Source organism: Rhinolophus sinicus, linkage group LG14, assembly GCF_036562045.2.
Source record: "Rhinolophus sinicus isolate RSC01 linkage group LG14, ASM3656204v1, whole genome shotgun sequence".
Classification (NCBI taxonomy): domain Eukaryota; kingdom Metazoa; phylum Chordata; class Mammalia; order Chiroptera; family Rhinolophidae; genus Rhinolophus; species Rhinolophus sinicus.
In genome coordinates, this window is record NC_133763.1 from 8,393,854 (window position 1) to 8,418,887 (window position 25,034).

The 25,034-nt window shown below is 39.2% G+C and overlaps 1 protein-coding gene and 1 pseudogene across 3 annotated transcripts; both read left to right on the forward strand.

Annotated features, from left to right (window-relative positions):
• Nucleotides 1-1,933: 1,933 nt before the first annotated feature.
• On the forward strand, nt 1,934-18,400 carry ELOC (elongin C). Of its 3 annotated transcripts, none has more exons than XM_019725842.2 (4): nt 1,934-2,147; nt 10,155-10,208; nt 12,681-12,824; nt 16,520-18,400. In XM_019725842.2, the coding sequence occupies exons 2-4, from the start codon at nt 10,205-10,207 to the stop codon at nt 16,708-16,710; spliced, it is 339 nt and encodes a 112-aa protein (XP_019581401.1). In that variant the 5' UTR covers nt 1,934-2,147; nt 10,155-10,204; the 3' UTR covers nt 16,711-18,400. The 3 variants fall into 3 exon arrangements, with proteins under 3 accessions (XP_019581401.1, XP_019581396.1, XP_019581402.1); XM_019725837.2 differs by lacking the exon at nt 1,934-2,147 and adding an exon at nt 2,187-2,323; XM_019725843.2 differs by lacking the exon at nt 1,934-2,147 and adding an exon at nt 2,450-2,531.
• On the forward strand, nt 16,272-16,368 carry LOC141568712 (U6 spliceosomal RNA; annotated as a pseudogene).
• Nucleotides 18,401-25,034: the final 6,634 nt, after the last annotated feature.

The following is a 25,034-nucleotide window of genomic DNA, read 5'->3' on the forward strand; positions in this document are numbered from 1 at the left end:
TTCTGAGATTTGTTAAGTTGAAAAGTAAATAGTATACATAACCATATACAGTGCATTACATGCCATTGAGTCAGCTCTGACTCCTGGTGATTGTATGAGTAAGTGACATCCACAATGACCTGTCCTCAACAGCCCTGCTCAGCTCCTATAGACTCATGATGTGCTCAGAGTAGGACAGCTTGTTTTGTCATTTTTGCCCCACTGATGTTTCAGGTTTAATTTGCTCTAGGACCCACTTGTTTATCTTTCTGGTGGCCCAGGGTATTTATACGTAGAGCTTTCCTCCAACACCATATTTCAAGTGAATCAATTCTTTTCCTATCGTCCTTCTTCACATCTGTACGTAGGAATTGGGAATATGAGGGTGTGGATGACCTTAGCCTTGGTCTCTAATGACACATCTTCATTCTCGATGATCTTTCCTAATTCTTCCATTGCTGCCCTTCTGAGTCTCAGCCATCCCGTGATTTCTTGGCTGCAGTCTCCATCTGAACTGATGACTGAAGCAAGGCAAACAAAATCTTTAACAATTTCAGTATCTTCATTGTTCCATGTGAACGTTGTGTATTTCTTCTGTAGTCATGATTTTTGTCTTCTTGATGCTCAAATGCAGTTTGAACATTTTCTCCTTTCACTTTCATCAGAAGTCATTTCAAATCATTGCTACTTTCTGCCAAGTGTCATCCGCCTATCTTAAGTTATTAACATTTCTTCTACCAATTTTCACTCCTCTTTCTGAGACTAGCCCCGTTTTTGGTGTATGTTGTGCATACAGTTTAAACAAATAGGGACATAAAATGCATTCTTGTCTGACACCTTTGTCTATAGGAAACCATTCTATCATTCTCTAGGCAGCTATCACCGTTTAGAGGGTGACAATGCAGTGAGGAAAAAAGGGCAAGATGTAAGGAGAGAAAAAGACACTTCTGAAGTAAAGGAGGAAAGGTATGATTGAAAATGGGCCTACAGCCTTCTCTACTCACCCCAATGCCTCTCTTCCCCACCAAACTCTTGGTACCATTACAACCAAAAAACCTTGTTTAACAATTTTCGCAAAGGCTTTGATAAGTTAACCCAAGACAGTCTGTAAAAAGCAATACCTTTTATCTGCCAAATCAACGAAAAATGTCTTTCAGGCAGAAGTCATTAATTAGGTCAACAAACTTTGGATCTGTTTCCCTTTGTGGACATTGTTACACAACAGTGCCTAGTTGAGTTTCTTGGCCCTACAATCTCTTCGTGCCACAGTCCTGTAAACAGGGTGAACTTTATTTAGCTGTTTCAGCTTTCCTGGAAGGGTGCCTGAATTTAACCACAAGAAAGCAAGTAAAAAGGAGTGGCGGAATGAGGGAGAGCCAAGTGAGAGAGACAGAGAGACAAAGAGAAAGGGTGCAGGGTCTGAAGGAGTATGGAGAGACAAAGGTGGTCTCAGAATGGAGTATTGGTGGCAGACGCCTGGAATTTCTGTGAATGCTCTTAGAATCTAGAAATGCTGAGTAAACCGGGGGAGGGAGGAGGCTAGAGAGGTGGGGGCAAGGCCCCAGGGTGGGGGTGGAGGCCTGGTTGGTTTTCAGTAAACACTGAACAGTACCGGGAAGAGAGGAAATGAGGCCAGCCGATTGCGCGAGCAGTTGTGATGCTCTTCCACACGCACTGCAACTTTTCACAAAAGGCAGATGCTGCTGCACGATCTTGTTAGCATAGAAACCGCACTCCTACTTTTCAATCTTTCCTCTGCAGACAGTCTCCAACTTCCAGGAGAACCCCCAAAGGAGAGGTAGAGACGACCTCTAAAATTACCAGAAATCTTACCCAGCGAGAGAAACTACAAGTCCCAGGATGCAGTCTGCCTCGGCCAAACGCGGACAGACCCGCCGAAGAAACTACAACTCCCAGGATGCAGTGCTGCTCGGGCCCCGAGCATCTCTTTGAAGATGCTGTCCTTGGCTGTCCCTGGGGAAATTGGATCGGGGTGGGCGCTGCACGCTGGGAACCAGACCTAGGACCAGACTGGTTGAGATTTGTCCGCGATCGTGGTTTCCCCACGCTGGCCTGTGGTACTGTGGCACTGGGACAAGGCAGGGGCTGCTGCGCATTTCCTGTGGACGGAAGTGGGCGGCTGACTCAGGGCGTGCCCGCCTCGCCAGGTACAGATCTCCCGCGCGTCGTAGAAAGCGCCCGTGACCCGACGGAAGTGATTCCTCCGATTGCCCCGGAACCTACGGCGGCAGGCATCTGGGGGTGGGGGGGTGGCCCTGGAGTGGGGGCTGTGGCGGTGCGCGGGGACCCAGTGCGGTGGCTGCGGTGGCTGCGGGGCTGACGAGTGAGTCTCGGGCTGGAGTGTGGGGACGGAACTCCGGCTCCGCGTGGAGGACGAGGGAGGCTCGTAGTGGGCGCGCTCGCTGCCCCACTGCCCACCCCTTCCCATTTGGGCGGGGAAGGAACGGAAGCGCTCAGCCTCCCCGGGCCTCCTCAGCTCCTGCTCTGGGGGAGGGGAGCAGAGGGCGGCGGGACCTTTCCTGCGCCGCTCGGTGGGTTCGGGAGAGGGTGGGAGGAGGGGCGGCGGCCGGGGAGACGGGGCCTTCTCGGGGCTGCGCGCGGGAGGGTGGAGTCAGGGGGCCATGGCAGCCCTGTCGCTTTTCCTTACTGCTTTCCTCGTGTGCACTGAGAGGCGTCCTTTTTTTTTTGGAGGCAGCCCCTAAGTCGTAGGAGAGGGCCCTGGCTCTTTCCTGCTCCGGGACCCCGGGAAGTTTACCTCCTGGGCAACTTAGTGGGTGATCTGTGCCCGGCTGGTGGTTCGGAGCTGCGGTGCGTCTACCACCCAGTTTTGTCTGAAAGGAGGTATCTAGGGTCAAAGTACAGTGGCCATTGAGTTTTTTTATATATAGAACTAAAACCTCTAGTAACATAGCTGTGGAGTGGAGTCCTTAGTGGGAGTACTTCTGCTCTGCGTCGCCTTCAGTATAGAACACAACCGACATCCTTCAGAGTTTTAAAACCTCATTTTGAAAACGCCAGGCTTGCTTTTTGATCCCCAAACGGTCTCCTTTTCTGTTTAGTGGACTGAAATGATAAATCTCTGATCTCGTTTACATTATAATTCATGATGCTGAATCACAGTTTACACGTGGATTCATTCATTCTTGGAGATACAATAGCAAGGAAACAGCTATAGTCTCCAGTCATCGTGGATATTTATTCATTGCCAGGGATTTTGGGGGGTCATCCTTAATTTTTAAATGAATATCCTTTTTTCCTTATGTATGAGATTTATCTAATTATCTACCTTTCCTATCATAGAAATTTATTTCAAATGGAGGGTGCCAATTTCATTACCTTATTTTTAATATAATTAAGCAATAGTTTGTAGTCAGAATTACAGTCAGACTTATAAATCAAGTTCTAAAGTAATATTAGTTTATGTCTTACAAAATTCTTGTTTGGGGTTTTTTGGTAGATTTTTTAGTACTAGAAAATAATCAGGAAAATCTTCGCAGTGGGTGTAACACCAAAATTTTACACTAATGGGTGTTAATGCATTTTAGTTAACCTGTTCTAATGTTTCCTGTTCATAAGATCTGAAACAGCCCATCCAGTGATGCCTGAAATTTCAGGCCTAGGTGATTAAGGAAACAATAGTACCATTGGTTAAAGACATTTTTGTTGAGCACCTGGTATATGCTAAACACCATACTAGGTCTGCCCTGATAGAGCGTGAGGAAAGAGAATATACAATAAGCAAGCAAATAAAGTTTCGAGTGGTGATAAGCGTGAAAGACAATATAGCAAGACTAGTGTTAGATTAAGTTTGAGTGACTAGGGTGGAGGTGTCTAAATTTGATAGGGAAGTAATCAAAGAAGACCTACCTCTGAGGAAATGATGTTTTGCCCGAAGACCTAAATAATGAGGAGATGTGAGGGAAGAAATTAAAGATAGCAGTAACTGCAAATGCAAAGACCTTAAGGGAGGCATGAACTTGACCTGTTCTAATACTGATGTCCAGTGGCTGGTGTGTAGTGAAGACTGATGGGACGTGAAGCCAGAGTGGTGAACAACGACTAAATAAGGGGGAACAGGATAGTCATTTTTCTGTCTGTAATGGGAAGCTGTTAGAGGATTTTGTGCAGGGGAGTGACATCTGATTTAGGCTTTTTATGACTAATTGCTGGGTGGCGAATAGACTAGGTTGGAGACAAGTGGGGAAACCAGCTCCTAAGGAGGCTCGTGCAGTCTGATGGAGAAATGGTGGTGTGGACGAGAGATACAGAGCTGGGAGTTAGTGCGAAGTGGTCGGAATGGGGACGTAATTTGAAGAGGGCGCCACATGGGTCTTGCCTTCACCACCCAGGACCAAAAAACAATTCTTTTCTGTTTTTGTTTTAAGAAAGCAACTGTCTTGCCCTAGCACCTGAGTGAACAGTAGTGCCATTTACTGAAACGAAGGCTGGGGAGCTGCACGGGTTCCTGAGGGCTGACTCAGAAGTTCTGTGTGGAATGTCCTGAGTTTGTTAACTCGTATGCAGCTCAGAGCATGTGCCGTGGCCAGGCCGTATATGCACGCCTGTTCCTCACCAGAGATGCTGGGCTGGGGAGGTCATCCGGGAGCCCTGCTACAGGTGGTGTTTGAACCTGTGCACGTCAGGTGGGCAGTGTTCACAGAGAGGAGGGCAGATGCCTGGGAGCATTCTGGTTAGAAGAGGAGCACACGGTGATGGAGCAGAAAACGGGGTGTGGCATCTGTATTCTAAGGGAGGAAAATGTTTCAGGAAGGAGAGAGTACTTAACTAAAACCCTGCTGCGAGTAAGGTGGATTCAAATTGATCATGTAACCAAATTTTAAAGTAGTTGAAATTTGATAAGAGCCCTTTAAGTGAACTGGTGGGCCAAAAGTCAGATCAGAGTGGATTAAGAAGGGGGTGATAGTGATGGCCTTAGCAGCATTTTGAAGCTGATGGGAATAATGGCAGGACAAAGTCCTTCGATAGGTGTGCGTACGTGGAGAGGTTGGCCTTGGATAGAAGAATGGTTTCTAGTCAACCTTTGAAACGGGGATGGACATGCAGGGAAGAAACAGGCGCAGATACATGCAGGGAAGAAGAAGTAGGAAACACAAGGCAATTGAAGTGATCTGTTTCTGTTTTCTTGATGAAATAAGTGAAGTTGTCAAAGCAGGGAGGAAAGGGGTGTTGGAGGTTTAGGAGCAGCTGTACATTTTCTCAGAAAAGCCAGGTTACCAGGAGGGACCACTACAACGCCAAGGGTCCATTTGAAGTGTGTGGACATACCTTTACAGGTAAGGCCCGTCCACACGGTTGTGCCTTTTCTCCAGCCACATGCGTCGGTCTGGTTGCGGCCTGAGCTGGGCGGAGTTGGGATTTGGGTGGGTAGGTGCCTCACAGGAGAGAGAGCAGGGAGTAAGGCGTATGTGGAGGAGACGCGCGTGTGCCATTCCCGATGAACTTGGAACAGTGGGATGAAGCCAGGTCCGAACTTACTTTATAGTTTCCATATTTTTAGCACATCATTCTAAAGGTTCTTTTAAATTATTTTATAATTATAGAGCCTATAGTCAACTATATAGTGGGAGTATTTGCTTATAATTTTTAAACCAAGACAAAGGTGCTTGGAGGTCATTGTCTGAGGGAGATTAATTTACAGGAGTGAGACAGAGCATCGGCCAGGACACTGCCCTGGAGCCCTGGTCTGCGTGCTGTGTAAGAGCTATTCTCCCTAATAACGATGGGAAATCGGCAGTTACGGATATTTGTTGTAGAGGGAGGATGAATTTCAGATGGATTCGGTCATGAAATGGCAGAGCTGGAAGGGACTTTTAGACCCAGTTTAGCCCAGTTTCCTCATTTGGGAGGTGAAACAGAAGTCTTATATCACTTAACATATCTGGGCGTCAAGATAGAAATGCTGAGATAACTGAATTCTATGAAACAGGAAATTCCAGACGTCGTGTATAGGAATACATGTCTCATACACTTGCATTATAATTATCAATTGTTGGTCCTGAGTCCAAGATTGCGAGGCTCATGTTTGTGTTGTAATTTCATAAAATGTAGCTATGCCCTGGACTTCTTTAAAATAAAATAAAACCATTTGAATTAGAATTCATATTAACTGAATTCTGCTGTGAAAGATGGAATAACATCTCCTTCCTTAGGCACTCCTTCCCCTTAATATAACCCAAAATATTTCAGTAAGCTTAAATAGATGTTTCCTAGAACGAACAGTTTACATTGTGGTTGTCTAAAAGTTCTAAGTTTGTTACATGCCAGCACCAGGGAAAAACATGAAAAGCATCAATCTCGGTCACAAGCATCATGCCATTGAATAACTGTGTTTCCTTGGGACTGTATCTGGGGCACGGACTTCATTGTGGGAGGCCGCCCTCGGTCACAGGACCACGTGACTGCTATTGGGCTGGATATGTGGGTCACAGAGAGCCTCCCAGCCTTGTGGAAACTTACAGCTACTTAGGGTGACATGGAGATCTAAAAAGACGTGAGGCAGCTGTGAAGCATTTGTAGCTAATAGCGAAGAAAACTATGAATTCCGCAGGATAGATAGGGAAGGGTGCCCTGTTTGCTAAAAATATTAAGACTGTCTACAAAGAGGAAATCTGGGAGCATTGTTATAAATGGAAAAGGCCAGAAGGAGAATCTTAACTCATCCTGAGGGACATGAATTCAGTGACACTATAAGCACCTTTTAGGCAGGATATTTTGATGTTAATACAAATTGGAACGGTGTCCTAACTTCTTTCAATGTGTATCCCATAGCCAAAGCCTCTTCAGATAGGCCTGAACAGGAGATGATTGAGGGTTAATGTAATTTACTTTGTTTTCCAAATTAACCATATTCTTACATATCATTAAAAACTAATGGTCAGTTCTCTGTGTGAGCGGCTTGGTTCCACACACTCATTTCTTCTTAAAAGTCAGTTTTAAATCATAGTTACACTTTTGAATGTGTAGTTTTTGCATTTATTGATCTGCATAAAACAGATAAATAGGCAAGCCACTTATTTTCCATAGCATCGAGCTGTACCTGTCATTTTAATCTGCTTTTTAAAAAATGAAGAGTTAATCTTGGTATTTCCATGTCGTTGTAAATAGATTTAACTTTCCTTTTCACTGCCCCATAATATTTTATAAGTGTAGATACACTGTATTAGTTTAGCTCCCTCCCTGATTGGTGAACCTTTTAGGGTATTTTCACTTTTTCATTGATACACATATCATAGTGAAGAACCTACTCGCCTTTGCACGTGATGCTCGTGTTTCTCTGAGTAGATACCAGGAGAACAGCGAGCCTCTGGATGAGTCTGCGGCTGCGTCCAAAACTGTCGTGCCATTTACTTGGTGTCGCCCATTTCCCCTCCCTGCCAACACTGATTCTCAGCAACACTGATTAAAACTTCAGTGCTTAGGTGTGCATTTTACCATTGGGACCAAGCATTTTTACAGGTCTTGAGCTATTTGTATTTTATTCCTGCTATTTTTCCAGAGTTCTGTGGTTTTATATTTGACACTTTAATCTGCACTGTATTTTGTGAGTGATGTCAGATGTCTAACATTTTTTCCAAGTGTATGCCCAATGTAAAAAAACAAAAAACAATGTAAAAAAAACAAAAAAGATACAAAGAATACGGTTGCAGTGGTTGCTATCATCTACTTAAATAATCCAAGCAAATTAACTGAAAAACTGTTAGAATTTTTAAGAGAGTTCTGCAAAGATGATGGGATATAAGATCAATTAAATGAACTTAAAAGCTTTTCTTTAAAAACATTTCACAATAACCTTTCAGAAAGTATAGTAGGAAAACAGATCCCATTCATAATAGAAACTATACCCAAAAGTAAACCTAGTAAGGAAGGTATAATAACCAAAGTGGGACTTGCCCAACCATTGAGCAAAACATGTTTATCACACGATTGTAAGTGAAACTGGAGATGTCGGTGGGGCACAAACAGATTGACGAACAGAATGTGGTAGAAGTCCGTGGAGCAATCCAGTTTATGGTGAGGATAACATTTCAAATCAGAAATAGGTTGGGCGTTCAATGGTCTTTTCAGTGTTCGATGACGCTAGATTCAAACCTGATTTCACTGTAGGCCCTCGGCTCACCTGAATTTCTGTTTGTTACCAAAAAATAAAAAAACATAGAAGAGTAATGTTTATATATATATACACACAGTACTCCAAAAGCACAGTGACATCTCAGGCCTTTGTTCATGCTGTGTCTTCTGCCTCGGCTTGCTCTCCACTGCCCCTGACCACCCGCTTTTCCTACCTAATTCATATTCCCAGAACTTAGCTCAATTATGGACCAGATGGTCACATGTTCAGTCTGAGTTGTTTTGCCACCCTAAACTTAGATTTCTATAGGAAATTTGTGGGATAAGTCCAAATTTCATCATATTTCAAATATTTTTAGCTTCTACTTAGCAATTGCTCTTCACTCTTACTGCTGATTTACTCTTTCATTGTTAGTGATGGTGAGTGTCCCCCCTCCCAACCCTTGTATAAATGGTAGAATTGATTTACTATATTAAGAAGTCTGTAGAGAAACTGTTGCTACCCAAAGGGCTTCCAAGATGTGACTTTGTATGGTTGCTTAGCTGCTGCTAGTTAAGCAAACATTCTAGGTGTTTTGCTCTGGAAATTTTCCCGATAGAAAAAAAGTTGGTACTTGAAATTCTTGTCCTTCTAGCTTTTCTAGCATTCTGTCCTTTTTTATTTTTATTTTTTTTTATTTTTGTATTTTTAGAATGATTAGAAAGCCGTATGAACAGAAAATAATAATGACTGATGGATTTTTAATTGCCTACTATTATCATACAATGACATACTACTGTTTTCAAATTTTAGAGAATGAGCTAAGCATTTATATCAGCAGCTCTTAGCAGAACTGGAACCAGAATTTTTTTACCATCGCAGTGGGAAATAATGGGAGGGAGTACGGGTTGTAAAACCAACCAACCTTGGTTGAAATCCTCGCGCTGTCACTGAAGCTGTAGACGCCAAGAACAAGTAGCAGCCTCTTAGTACTTCCGCATCTTTAAAATGGAAATCATAATTCCCTCGTGAAAGTGTCTTTTTAAAATAAGATAACGTACGTAAGGTGTTTAGTGCCGTGTTTACTGCTTAGGAGGCCCTCAAATTGTTGGTAATGATGTTACATTGCCACTGCTGCCCTAATCTCACATTAGAAATGGTGCTTTAAATATCTCCCTCCATGCTTAGCCACGGTCTAGACTGACAGATTTCGTTTCCACTCCCACTCTTGTCACCACCTGGGACGAGTCATTCCGCCTTTGTATCCGTCAGTGATGTTACCATTTTTTTAAGGTGAGGGATTACACAGGTTATCTCCAAGTTCCTCTCTTGCTCTAAAACGTCATGGTTTGTTTTCTTGACTCTTCCCTTAAGGCTAGAATTAAAATATTGCGCTAGAATTTCTTAGAGAATATGATAATTAGGATATGCTGTTTTTCCTGAAACATAAGAAATATTGGTATTAAGAAAAATCCTCCTTTGAAGAAATGCTGTTAAAATACAGATTACTGAAAGCACGGACCCTTTTCCTTCATCAAATTTAAGATTTCTCAAAAAATTAGAAATTTTTGTCCCACGCGACGGTTAAATTTCAGAACTTTGCTTACCTCCATGCAGAAGGGATGGAACAATACAGTATATTAAAGTATTGTTCCATCCCTTCTTCATACCCTTGGATTTATCACGTCATTCATTCAGCAGATTCTTGCCTTAGTGTGAACTGGTATCAAGTAGATACAGTACACAAAGACGATCAAGGCCAAGGGTCTCCTTCGAGCTCAGTTCAGGTCCTAAGGAACAGCATCTGTATTTTTAAATGGGTGTCAGAAAATTTGCCTTAAAGGAAAACCAAAGAAAAGAACAAGTCTGTATTTAGACTATTGCCCTGGAAATGGTCATCATGTCTCAGATGGTGAGAAACTTGATACTATTCCATATTGCAGTGGCTGGGAAACTTGCATGGGGGTGGGGGCGTGGGGGGCGAAAGAGACCTTAAACTTGTAACACCAAGGACATTATTAAATAATAATGGGTGAAAACATGTTATTTCAGCATTATTCTTAATATAGCACTGTTATACTTTCAGGAAACTACTAAACTTCCTGTGGAAGCAAAGTAGAATTTCGTAAGAACATAATGGGTAAGTTTCATAAGAAAATAACGAGTAAGTATTTCAACTAGTAGACGCCGGTTTTTCTTCTCAAAAGATAGAACTTCTGTGAATGCAAGTAAGAAAATGGTCAGACTAGACCAAAAGTCATTGTTTAAATCAACGGCTTATTTTTACTATATATTCCTGAACGACAGATCAGTAATGTTATTGTGCCAAATATAATTTGTGATTCCTAGTGAGTAATTAATTGTACCTTAAGATATTAGAAAATTTTCCTAACAGACATATAAAACTGTACAGCTTGCAAAAAAAAAAAATTACTAGCAATGCAAATTTAAATAAATGATAATGATTTTTATTCTTGTTCTCAGAAGTTGGCAAAAACGGCTCAGAATCTGTAGGCTTGGGTAGTCTATAATTTAGAAGTTACTTGCGTCTTTATGAGTTCCCCAGGTTTTTATAATGGAAAATTCAAGAATAATACACTACATAGCCTTTACCAGTTGTTAATGCTTTGCCACATTTTCTTTCCCTCTGTGTGTGTTATATGCACACATACACACACGCACATACATATTATGTACCATTTAAGATTTAGTTGTACACACCTAACTACTTTGGCCTGTATCCAATCCATATTCTAGGTTTTCTTCTTGTTTCAATAGTGTTCATTACAGGTTTATTATTTTAAATACAGCATCTAATCAGGGATTACTTATTGTATTAATTTGTCTCTTTAGTCTCCTTTAAACAGTTCCCTATTGGGAGGGGTCAGTGAGGAATGAGGTCTTCCATTTTTAAATTTAGATTTGTGTCAGTTTCCTCCTATTAAATTCAGATTGAACATTTTTGGTAACAGTGGTACAAGAGTGTTTTTTATATTTATTCATCTTAATTTTAGGGATTTAACTATTGAGAAATAAATGAGTAAATGGATTGTGGCTGATTATCACTTCAGCTGCATCCTCTGTACTTATCCTTTCTAAGGCTTCTGGAATTTTTAGAATCAGCCATAAGATACTTTCTATCAGATAGGGGTAATCATAAAAATTCAAGTTCTGTCAGTACCATATTGTAAAACTTATGTATGTGGAAAAGCTCTTAAAAGGATGTACAAACATTTCTACTCCCCCCCTGAAGTTATATTGAGCTGGCTCCTGTGGCTGAAGCTAGCGTGGAAGCCATGGGGGCGGCTGGTAGAGAGTAACATCTATGCTCCATCTCCTCACCTCTACTGTGAATTTTTAAAGACTGCCACTTGTCTGTATTTATTACTTTCGTCATGCAGTAATTTAAACTGAACAATACAATATTTTTATCATCAATTTGATGGATCAAGAGTAAAAGCTAAGTAAAGGAAGCCCTAACTTTTAGACTTTGGGCTTGTCAAAAGAAGTTGCTCTCACATGACATATAAACATTCATTCATAAACACACGATGCATCTTGTTTTTGTTTTAATTTTTTTCCCCTCTTCTTCCATCTCTCCCCCTCACACACTCCGGTTCAAGCCGTTGTTTCTCAGTCTAGTTGTGTAGGACACAGCTCCCTGGCCCCTGCTGGTGTTAGGAGCCTTGCGCACTCCCTGGCTGAGGCAGTCGGTCACCATTTGTAGGTCGGCTGCTCACAGCAGCTCACGGTAGCTCTCATCGGCTGCCGGCCACTCATGGCAGCACACAGCAACCCATGGCAGCTCACAGTGGTTGGTTGCAGGTCACTCACGGTGGCACATGGTAGCCCACGACAGCATTCAGCAGTCCACAGCAGCTCACGCCGACCTCTGGCTGCTCAAGGCAGCCCAGCTCCAGGGAGAGCCGTTGTTCACAATCTTAGCTGTAGAGGGCGCAGCTCACACCCATGTAGGAATCGAACCAGCAACCTCGGAGTTAGGATCACGGCGCTCCAACCACCTGAGTCACTGGCCGGCCCCCTTATTTTTAAAAGGACTGTTTCAGGTGATATAATTAAAATTTACTATTTGAGTATTTTACCTTAGTCTTCGGATTTGAATGTGCTGCTGTGTTCACAAAAAATATTGTTAATACTTGAAAACTACTGGTGAATTTTCATCCGAAGTATCATCCTCGAATGTAGAGTTTATTCTGACATAGGAAAATGTATAGAGAATAAACACATGGTATCTCGTCGTGATTTTGATTAGCATTTGCCTAGTGACTAACGATGCTAAATATCTCTTCGTGTGCTCTCTGGCCATTTATATATCTTCTTTGGAGAAATGTCTAGTGAAGTCTGTTGCCCATTTTGTAATTGAGTTGTTTTTCTTTTTGTTGTTGAATTGTAAGAGTTCTTTATAAATTCTGGACACTCGATTCTGACAGTGGAAAATATGTAGAGAATAATAAGCTTTAAAATCTTGGTCACTGTTGCCCTCCAGAAATGTTTCTGGTCTGAGTTCCTCAAATGTTTACCTTGGTAAACCTGTTTATTTTTTAATTCATTTTGTGATTCAAAAGTCATTTTACTACTTGCTTTGCTTTAGATGGAGAAGAGAAAACCTATGGTGGCTGTGAAGGCCCTGATGCCATGTATGTCAAGTTGATATCTTCGGATGGTCATGAGTTTATTGTAAAAAGAGAACATGCATTAACATCAGGAACAATAAAAGCCATGTTGAGTGGCCCTGGTAGGAACATTTCTTTATTTTCTCTTAATACATCTTTCACTTGTAATGTTTGATGAACGTATTTTTGTTGAATTAAATTACTCATAACATTTAAAGAAAGAGACAGTAACTGAACATAGCATGATTGGGAAAAAGTTGGTTTCTGCCATTACCTATGTTCAACTATTTATACCTTAGTTTCAATTAGACCAATCTGATTGTTTTGTAATAGGAAGGGTCGTTTCCCTAGGTCAGTTTCCACAGTCAGCTTCTTCAGCACAGGACTCTGGCGATTTGTGCTCTTAGTTACATACTGCAAAGTTTATCTGTCGAACTTACCAACTCCCGAATATCTATTCTTACATTTTCTTTGTCTCTTTGAGGTAATTTTTTTTTTTTTAATTTTCTTGAGGATTGGAATTTTTGGAGCATATGGTAATCCTATCTGTGTTTAACTTTTGGAGGAAATGCCAAACCGCATAGTGGCTGAACCACTTTACATTCCTACCAGCAATGTATGAGGTTCCTCGTGATTTTTCGCCACACCCTCACTCACCCTTTCTATTTGCAATTTTTTTTCTAGCCATCATAATGGGTGTGAAGTGGTATTTCATTGAGGTAATGATTAACTATTCTTTTGCATGTGGACACACTGGTACCATTTATTAAAGAAACCATTCTTTACCCTGTTGAATCATCTTGACACCCTTGTTGAAAATCAGTTGACCATAGATGTGGGGCTTATTTCTGGGCTCTCAAATCTCTTCCATGGATCTACATATGTGTCCTTATACCAAGTATCACACTGTTTAGTTTACTGTAGCTTTGTAATAAGTTTTGAAATTGGGACTTTCTTTCTTTTTCAACATTGTTTTGACTATATTTTTTCCTGTGGAGGTTTTAAAACATACACAGAAGTAGAGAGTATTGTGTAATAGATCTCCATGCACCACCCATCAACCAGCATTAGTAGTTGTCAACGTTAATGCCAATCTTGTTTCACGAATTAGCCTCACTTTTTTAAAGAGTATTTCAAGCATATCTCTGATATTGCGTCATTTCACTTACAACATCTATGATTGTCCCCCCTGCGCCCTCCCTTTTTCCTAGACCATCAGTTTTATCAAGAAACAAGGTTATTTGTATAATACCTCATCCTGATTAGATTTAATGTTTCATCTTGTAAACTCATAATTATAGAATTATAGAGGCTTGATTAGAATCTGGTTCATTTTGCTAGGCAAGAATACTTTATAGGTACATTGTATCCTATTGTAACATATCTTTTAGCAATGTCACGGTTGATTAGAGGTTCCCAGGTTTATCGAGCTGATGGATCCTTGAACAATTCCCCAGTCAGACTTTCATGTAATGGTTTTAGCATTTGTTGTGACTATTGTTGAGATTTAATTCACTTGGAAAACAACAGTGATTTTCTAATTCTATAATATCTTCTATTACTAATTAGAATTCTCCTTTAAATGACTATTTGGTTACCCTGAAATACAGTCTGTATAGGAAAGATAAATGCTCGAATTTTTTCCCTTTACATATAGTTTTTCAGAGTAGGGAATTGGTTCTCCAGCATCCTCCAATAGGAAAGTGTGTTTTGTTTTGATTTTTGTTTGGGGTGTGTATGTGTGTGTGTGTGTGTGTGTGTGTGTGTATTACTATCAATTCATGACTTTATATATTGGATGGTTTTCAGTCCAGTGCAGTCATTCTCACTGGTGTTCAAATTGCTCCATTTGCTCCATTTTTATGCCAGAAAGCCACACCACATGGGCTCCTGTGTCCTTTTGACATGGCTCCATTGGTCTTGGACAGCTGTACTACTTCCATACTAACAAGCTTTTTCAGGCTCATTTTGTACATTTGTGTCTTGAAAACGGCCATTTTTCCAAAGAGCCCTGTTTTCTTTTAGGAAAATGGTACTTGGAGACCCCAGTCTGGATACTAGCAGGACTCATTGCTCCTGGGTTGACTTGCTTTTAGACTTTTAAACTGGACAGAGCCAGGATATACTTTAGGGGAAGAAAATCATGGACACCAAGAAAATTTTAGTTGATCTCCTTTAATTTAGGAATAAGAGCTTTGTCTTGAAGATCACACTTTCAGTCCAAAACGAATGTTTGCATAAAAAGGATTGAAGTACTGATACGTTGCTACAATATGGCTGCACCTTCAAAACATGATACTCAGTGAAAGAACTCAGACCCAAACGGCGCATGTTCTAGGATTCCGTTTGAATGAAATATCCAGCATGATAAATCCATGGAGAGAGAAAGGACATTGGTGTCTGTCAAAGGCTTGGGGTGGGGAAATGGGGAGTAGTTGCTTAAAAGGTACAAGCTTTTATTTGGGGGTGATAAAAACGTTTTGGAACTATAGAGGGGGTGGTTGCGCAACACGAATATATACGTACACTTTAAAACGGTTAATTTTGTGTGATATGAATTTCTCCTCCAAAAAAAAAATCCTAATGTTTGTCTAGTCTCAAGGCTTAATAAGTGCCTGATATTTCGTGCATACATTCAAGAAAGAGGATTTTACTTATTGGCAAACCAAAAGTTACCTTGTTGCTGTGAATCCCGATCTCCTTTCTCTCCACCCCACCCCCATCCAACACACAATTACTAAAAAAGTTTTTTGCGATTATTTTTAACCTTTCAAACCGCAGTTAACTTTTACACCAACCTAGTATATAGGGAAAGAAATTTTGAGAGACCACTGAAAACTTGATGAAGTGTTAGTATGTAAAGGGAAGTGTCTTATAAGCAGAGCTCATTCACGTGATCATATTTTTAAAAACTAAAGGAGGAAGCAGTAGATATACCTTCCTGAAAAGATTTTTAAAATAGTATTTCGCTTATGATTTATTTTTACATGGCAGTTCAGTGTAGCTCAGGGCTGCTGATACACTTGATTCCCTAAGCTGAGTCTTCTGAAAGATTGCGCTTTTTTACGTCCTGCTCATCCTCCAGGGATCCTGCCGGCAAGATTCTTAGGAAAAGCTACTTGAGTGTCCAGACTTCTGGGAGAGAATTAGGATTTTAAAATTCAATCTCCGTGAATCTCAAATGCTATCTTAATAAAGATTTTTTTATGTTTATACTCAGAAATCAGAGTTAGATATTTTGTTTCATGCTTGTTGGTTTATTCATTTCATGTTATATTTGCTTGGGCTGCCATAAGAAAGTACCATAGGCTGAGTGATTTAAACAACAAATTAATTTTCTCATAGTTCTAAAGGGTCGAAATTCAAGATCAAGGTGTCGGCAAGGTTGCTTCCTTCTGAGGCCTCTCCTAGGTGGCTGTCTTCTTCCTGTGTCTTCACAGGGTCTTCCCTCCGTTTGTGTCTATGACCTAATCTCTTCTTGTAAGGTCACCAGTCACACTGAATTAGGGCCCACCTTGATAACCCCGTTTTGCCTTCCTTAATTACCTAATAAGGAATCTGTCTCCAATTCATTTTGGCAGTGCATGTACTGAAATTGGAACGAGAAGAATAGCATGGCCCCTGCCCAAAGATGACATACAAATTTGTTCAGCACTCCATATTTTTAAAATGCTTCCTGAACAGAAAAGCAAAAATAAAGACCCTGTCTCCAAATACAGTCATGATGTACCGGGGGTGGGGTGAGGATTTCAACATCTGAATTTTGGAGGAACACAATTCAGCCTGCAACAAACATACTTCTTTTCTTGTATTACAGGTCAATTTGCTGAGAATGAAACTAATGAAGTCAATTTTAGAGAGATCCCTTCACATGTGCTATCAAAAGTGTGCATGTATTTTACTTACAAGGTTCGCTACACTAACAGCTCCACGGAGATCCCTGAGTTCCCAATTGCACCTGAAATTGCACTGGAACTGCTGATGGCTGCGAACTTCCTAGATTGTTAAATAAAATAAATTATAATAAACTGTTAACTTTTTTCAGTATTTAATACCTGTAGTTCAGTTAGTAATTTTTTCATATATAGCATGTTGCCTGTGTGCAGTTGAACTTGAAAGTTCATTGCGGTGCAGGTTATCTTCTGTTCTTTTGCATAGCAATCAGAGTTGAAATTTGTTTGCTGCATCAACAAATTAAGGACATTTTCACAAATTGAGAAATAAACAAATATGCCAGTTCGTAGATAGTTTTGCCTTATCCTTTGGATGTGATTTTTTAAAATTAGAGTGGTGGTGATAACAGTAAATACTGAAATTCAGGCATAAATGAACACGTTCTACAGGTAAATAATGGGGCTACGTATTTTTATGTTTTTAGTGTTTTTTTAAAAACCTATTCTGATCTTATAGCCGTCGTTAGCATTACTAGAATTATGCAAATAATTGCATCATAAACATGTTTATAACTTAGCCAAATATTGATTTTTATAACTGTCAAAGACATAAGAGTTGAAATTTCTTATGTGTCTTTTGATAAACTGCAGTATTGTTTAAGTGTATCTTGTCTTTTTGTTTATTGCTACAATTTTAGAACTTTATTTAAAAGCAATTTTGGACGATTCCTAGGTACAGCTTTTGGAGCACTGACTTCTTGAACTGTAGCCACGTGGTCAACCAGTAAACTACATGACCTTGATTTCATGTGCACTGTACATTTTGGCCAATCCAAAGTACTGTACTTTCATTGACTATAAAGCTTCCTTTGCAATATTCATTATTTTTACATAGTCTCTTGTTGTGATTACACTTCTGATTATTTAACTATGTCTTAAAAGACTCACTATGAACTTTATCCAGATCTTAAAAGCTAGACTTTTCTGAACTGTTCTAGTCTTCCTGCATCTAACTGCAATGTTATAAAACATGAAAACCAGATGGAGAGATGCAGTGCAAATCTTATAGGCACTTTGATATAGTATATGAATTATCTTCTATTAATTAAAGTATGTCCCTAAAAATAGGAGACCCATAATCTGTGGCTCTTCTACTGAAGTCTACCTTATAAAGAGGTCATTTAACTTTTCTACTAAGCAGATGAAAAAATTTTGAAAAACTGACAGAGCATCTCTGCTTAGGCATGGGAAAAAGCAGCACTGTGGTTTGGTTTATTGTCTCTATCTTAGTAGTAAAACAAAGTTGTCATTATAGAATCTATAAATTTAAGTTTATGAATACGGCTCAGTTCTTCAAGACTGGTTTAACATGGACCAGTTTTTCTGGAAACTGCAAAAACCATAAGCAACTAAGATCTATAAAGAATATTCCTCGTAGAAGACCTAACATTGTACTTTCCAGCTTATTGAAAGCAGTTAAATATGTTAATTGCATATATTTTAGTAACTTCTAAGACATACTGGTACATATTTTAGTATAGAAGATTATCAAGTACAAGAATTTTACTCCACTGCTTGGTGACAAATAATGCCAGTTACAAACCCTAAATGATCTTAAAGGTGAAGGTGATAACTAGAATAAAGTTTCACTTGGACGGACCGATTTGAGTAGGTTACTTTATGTGTTAGATCCACAAGTAACCTTAAGTTAAAATACTGAAAAAAGATGAGGAAAACATGTCTATCTTGTGGCAAATGAGACTTGCATGTTAATAAAAGCTCTGCTGACTGAAAGGTTTGATGGACACTTGGTGTTTGATCTTTTTAGCCTGAATTTTCTTTTTCTGGGGATTCACGAAACTATTTGCTTCGGAACATCTTACTGTATGAATGAATAGCAGGGATTTTTATTTGGTTGAATTTAACAGAATTTTGTAGCATTGAAACCTTAACACTGATACTTGGTAATTAGTTTACTTTTTTAAATTATGGCAAATCTCAATTTTTTTTCCTGCACAGAAATTATTACCACAAAATCCTTTGCTTTATTCAGTTAATATTTCATTTTTGTACTGTCTAGATTATGTGTTCTAGATGCTTTTCTTTCACGTAATTATTATTGATAGAAAACAGTCCTCTTTTGAAGACTTTTGTTGATACTGAGAAATACAATTTACTATAACCAGTAAATTCAGGTCACGTTAAAAGAGAAATACATTTAGAGACAACTTGCTATTATTCATGAACCTGTCATCTTAGTGAGTCATTTTGCTAAGTTTATCAATTAGTATTCTTTCAAAATAGTGCAAATATTCTGAGAAATAATATGAACTTGCTGTTAAAGATTGAAGACTTTAAATTAACTATAGTAATTCCTTTCTATATAGAGAAAATTTCATACAAATTAACAAAGCTTGGGTGTATCCAGACGTAGCAGTGCCAAGTTGAGCTTCTGATTGGTTATATCTAAGTTTGGTAAAACACGATCTGGAAATCAATAGATGCCATTCACTTTATATAGGTGGTGTTTTATTTGCAATATATAAATCTGATTTAATTTCAAGCCAGTTGTGTTCGTGCCAAGATTTTATGTTCGTACTGGGCTAAAGTCTTAAATATTGTACCTAGTAATGGTTTGTTGATTTAAAAAGGTTTATTAGCCAGAAGTATTTCGGTATATTAGAGCACCAACTGGGAGTTAGAAAGTCTGAAATCTTGTGCTAATTAGCCGTGTGACCTTGCACAAATTACTGGGCCTTAATTTCACATCCAGAATATTAGGAAATTGCGTATACATAAGGTGATGTTGACCACTTTTTTTTTTAACGAGCAAACAAGATTGTCTTTATGGATGTTGCTTAAATCGAAGATTGTAATGTTATAGATGATTAAATTAGAAGAATCATAAATAAGAAAATAGCTTTCTTGCTGCATCTTAAATCTAGATTTCACTTTTTGCTGCTTTTGATTAGGCATTAAATATTACACATCAGCACTAAATATATTAACTAGATTAATTTAGGATCCTTGAGGTTTTTTTATTGCCTGCCATATAAAAACATTAAATTTTAGCTCTGGTGATCAGTAATTGTTGATAGAAGGGGAAATTTATGTGCTGTTTTCAGACCAGTATATGCAATGCCAGACTGACCTGAAACGCATGTTTCTGTTCATGCTCCAATTTAGTAACTTATCACGAATTACCTACATACATAATTTCTTTATCTACTTAATGAATCTTTAGCTGAAAAGAGAAGACTTTTTTTTTTTTTCATGCCCTCAGGAATATTAAGTTTCCTTTCTCCTAAACTGGGAAATTTTAAATTTGCTTTGACATGCAACTTACAGTCTTAATCACCAAATTGTTCTATAAGTTTTGTGTTTATTTCTCTCATAGGACAGGTGCACCAGAATTAGATTCCCCCCTCTTTATAGTACTAGATGCTCAGTCTTTTTAAATAGAAAATGTTTTACATTTACCTAGATACGTATTTATATGCCAAGACCTTTATTCGTGATAAGATCTGTGGCTTCACTGTTTAGAGAAGCAGGTATAAGATGACAGCTTAGGATGAGAAAAATTAAAATTTCATGACTTATTACTCAAGCAGAATTGTTGAAAATCTTTTAATCAGAGCCTCCTTTTACATCATGAACCAGGGCTTGTGATTAATTCTGCCTATGAATACCAGCTGGCCCAGATCCACTGTTAGAATTTTAGAAGTGTATCAGTAGGATCTGAACTCTAGGTGTGTTAAATTGTGATGCATACTTATCAAATATATTTTACTTTTGAGTCAATGTAGTGTCAAGTTTCTTTTAAGTCAATGTAGTATCATTTCTGTATCCATCTCAAGTATAATTTTAAATTGGGAAGTACATTTTCATCAGACCATCAAAGACAATTTTTGTCCTTCCATAATTTCAACTATTTTTGCAAATGCATGTTTCGTTAGTTTCTTACAGCTGCCATTTGAATCAGCCAATATATTTTGTTTTTCATTTTAATGAGGCTCCAAGACAAAACATGATAGTCCAAGGTCACAAAGCTAATTGTGGTGAGCGTATAGGTCCAGATTGTAGTTCAAATTAGAACAAACATAGTGCTTAGATTCTAGAGACAACCAATGAATGCTACATCTAGATGTCGTGTTAATATTGAAATGAACTATACAGAATATTAAAATGGTGGTATTGAGATGGAGTTAATACGTGAGGTGTGCCTATAAATGCTTTGAAAAATATATAACCTTTCTATCCAATGAACATCATCCTTCATTTAGTAGGGCTGTTGTTTATAAAAGTGTTTCTGGAACTGGCTTTAGAGCTTATAATGTTCTTTTGAATAGCTTCAATAGAGGGAGATTAAATGTTTTGCAATAAATGTTTTTGATTCAAACCTGTTGAGTAAATGTGAGTAGCCAGGCTGTGTCAAGAAGAAGGTACATAACTAAAGAAATTCAAGTAGCTTTCTCAAGTAGCCAGTAACCTGGCTCGGTTAACATGGCATATCACAAAACCAAGTTTGAGAAAGTTAGCTGCATCAAAGTTGGGCCTTTTATGGCTTTGTTATAGCCATTCCACCAGTCGACGTAACTTCATGGCCTCAGCTGTTCAGGAACAGGTTTTCACTGGTGAGTACCTTGTGTATTTAAGGATGGGGAGTGTTTCCTAGAGGGCCCCTGGCTCCATTTTAGGTTGCTGTCTTGGCAATAACAATGCCATTTTTCTGTTTTTCTTTCCCATTTCCCCTCCTATGGAGAGCTTTCTTTAGCATCAATGATCAACCACTCACTAGGAAGTATCATTGGTCTGTCATTAAAAAACAACACTGATCCCTCATCATCCTTCCAGTAATTGCCTTTTGTTGGCCCAGGCAGTTCTAGTTGATTTCAGTTGCTTTCAGTTAAGAACTAAGGCTCTTGCAGAAATTGATATTGAGGGTAGGTTGTACACAACAAACCCTCAGGAAAACGGGGGAATCTGATTACCTCACCTCGCTAGGGCCGAAAGCAGTGGCAGTTCCGTAGTAGTCATAGGTGGGAATCTCAAAGCCAAGAGCTCAGGAGGGTTGGAGAGCTATTCAAGTGACCTCTTGCCCAGTGAGGGCAGGGCTCTGGATGCTTGCAATGTACCTGCCAAAGAACAGGTTGGAGGACATGAAGAATCAACAGTGGGACTTTATAGCCAGGTGAGTGGAATGGTTGCTTTTAATGGTACTGGACAGCTTAAAGACAAGACAGTTGAAATCCTGTTTCTTTTCAAGACACAGTTGGAATCTTAGGAAATTTCTAGTATTTTATTCTTCAGCTTTCTGACATGTGTAAAACCAAACTTGAAGACTGATCCAGTTAAGTTGCTGAATTAAAATACCACTTGAATTGGCAGCTGGTGGTTACCTATCTACCGTGTAAAATTTAGAATATTGAGAAAAGAGAGGGAACCCAAAAAATAAGCAGGGATCATTTTCAACCCCTCATGACCCTTCTCAACAGCTAAATCAATCTGCCACCGTCTTCTAGCTGTAACGAAGCAGGGACTCGTCATACCTGGATATACCCTCCCAGGTAAGCAAAGGTGAGAAGAGACATCCTTGCCATGTTCCTGATCTTCGTGGGAGAGCTTCCAGTTTCTCACCGTTAAGTATGTTACCTGTAGGGTGTTGTTTGTTGTTGTTTTCTTTGTATTTCTTTTCTGCTGTAGGTTTTTTTAGGGATAATTTTTATCAAGTTGAGGAAGTGCCCCTCCGTGGTTTACTGAGAGCTTTTATCATGAATGAGTGTTGGGTTTTGTTACATGATATGCTCATGTGATTTTTTTAAGTTTATTGATAGGATGGATTACATTAATTGAATTTGAATGTTGAACAGCCTTGCATATGTAGGAAAATTCCCATTTGATCATGGTGTATAACTTTTTATACATTGTTAGACTAGATATGCTAATATGTTTTTGAGGATTTTTGCATCTGCATTCGGGAGATATATTGGTCTGTAGTTTTCTTGTAATGTCTTTGTCTGGTTTTCGTGTTAGGCTATTGCTGGCCTCATAGAACGAGTTAGGAAAATTCCCTCTGTTTTTATCTTCTGGAAAAAATTATGGAAGATTGTATAATTTCTTCCTTAAATGCTTGGTATAATTCACCAGTGAACCTATCTGGGCCTGGTATTTTCTGTTTTGGAAGGTTATTATTGATTCAATTTCTTTAATAGATGTAGACCTATTTACATGTCTATTCTTGTGTGAGTTTTGGCAAATTGTGTTTTTCAAGAAATTGGTCCATTTTATCTTGGTTATCAAATTTGTGAGCATAGAGTTGCTCATAATATTCCTATTATGCTTTTAATGTCCATGGGATTTGTAGTGCTGTCCCCTCTTTCATTTCGACATTAGTAATTTGTGTCCTCGGTTTTTTTTCCCGTTAGGTAACCATTTATTGAAGAAACTGCATCATTTGTCCTGTAGAATTTCCTGTGTGACCAGATGTTTGCAGCCTCATGTGTCCGTTTTGCACCTCTCTTCCTTATTTCCTATAAACTGATCACGAGATACAGTTTGGATTAGTTTTTTTTTGGCAAGAGCATTTCATGTTATTTACTATCATACCATCTACAGGAGGCACATAATATCTGGCTGCCCCACTTTTGCTGATATTAAAATTGATCAGTTGGTTGAGGTGTGTCAGCAGGATCCATCCATTATAAGTTCCCCCTCAACTTTTCACTTGCTCGTCTTAGTTACCCAGTGATTAGCAGAGTGATGCCAGCCTCCATTATTCTACTAAGGTTTGCACAATTATAATTCTTCTTTCTTTGTAGCTTCCATGTGCAACAGCTGAAAATGTTCTATAAAGAACTCCCTTTTATCAATCATTTGGTTACCTTGAAAAAAAATGTTTTTAATTGGGGAATATGGGGGAACAGTGTTTTTCCAGGAACTATCCGCTCCAACTCAAGTCGTTTTTCAATCTAGTTGTGGAGGGCGCAGCTCACTGGCCCATGTGGGAATCGAACCAGTGACCTTGGTGTTATGAGCACTGCGCTCTAACCAACTGAGCCAACTGGCCGCCTCCTTGAAATATAATTTATATAGGAAAGGTAGAGAAAGATTAATGTTTCCCCCGATGCGTTGGTGACTTAGCAAACTCCAAAGGTGACCAATGTGGGGTTTTTAGTTAGTATAGTTATGAATTTATGACAATATGATTGTGTATGTGTGTATATAGGCAGATTATATCTAGATATACATACATTCACATATATTTCCATGTTTATAATTATGTCAGTTTATAGCATTCCTTACTTTTTTGTTGCTCAAACTTTATTTTTAGCCAGAAGAGCCCCTTCAAAGTTGGCTTCTCTAATAATTTTAAACTCTTTATTCTTTTTATTTGAAAAAGACAAGCAAAAGAAGCCACCAGTAGGATGAAGTTTAATATTTACCTCAGTGTTTCTCTTTAGTTTCCACTTAAGTAATCCTAAGTATGCACTTGAATGTCAAGGAGTCTATTTGAAATAACTTAGCAAACAGTAAAATCCATGCTCTAGGAAGGTGTACTGAATTTATCTTCTGGTTTCATATACTCTGTCATATCCTAGCATTATATTTCCCCCAGGCCTATGGTATTATGATTTAAGAAGCTATTAGGAGCTTTCCTCAAAATCTAAACATCCATGACCCACACAGCCTTCCCTCTTCAAAGTCCTGTCTCCCACTCTATTTACTCCCATTAGCATATGAAAATACTCAAATGTCTTTCAGAAAACAAACAAGAAACAAAACTCTCCCCTACTCTTAACCTTGCATTTGTCTCTTATCTGGTATCGTCTAATCTCCCTGTTTCTTGTCTTAGCTAAGCCTCTGGATATCTCTGTATCTTCACTTACCAGTTCATTCCAACATTCAAAAAGTAATCTCTGGCAGATCACGGATGTACACTACATTGCAATTTCAGTTTTTGGGGGGGTTTTTTTGGTTTTATTTTTTCTTTTGTTGTTTTTTTGTTTTTGTTTTTTTACAAATTGTCTTGGATGAATTTACTTTTCTGGTAACCTACTCCGTCCTCCAGACTCTTGGTTTCTAGGCCACTCTCTTCCTCTTACATGTTGGTGTTCCCTTAGTCTCTGACCTCAGCATCATGTTCTTTCTCCTAAACTCTCTCTCGGGGCGATCTCCTCCTTTTCATGCTTTCAAATGTAGTCATGTTACTAAATGAGCGGGACTCCCATGTGTAGCTGTATCCCACTGTGCTTTCAAACGTGCTTCACGGGCTTTCCTTGCCCTGGATGAAATCTCAGGAAGGTCCCAGAACTTCTCCAGTCCCTCTGTTACAAGAGTAGCCTTACCAGTCATTAAAAATTGCAGGCCATCTAATGTTACAATCCAAAACTTCACTTAAATGAAACCTCCCTACCCTCTCCAGTTTAAGGCCTATGATGT

What these genes read in the sequence shown, in the direction of transcription:
- ELOC (XM_019725842.2), top strand. An exon ending in AGCCATGTTGAGTGGCCCTG is followed by an intron (nt 12,825 to 16,519) that starts GTAGGAACATTT and finishes CTTGTATTACAG; the next exon opens with GTCAATTTGCTGAGAATGAA.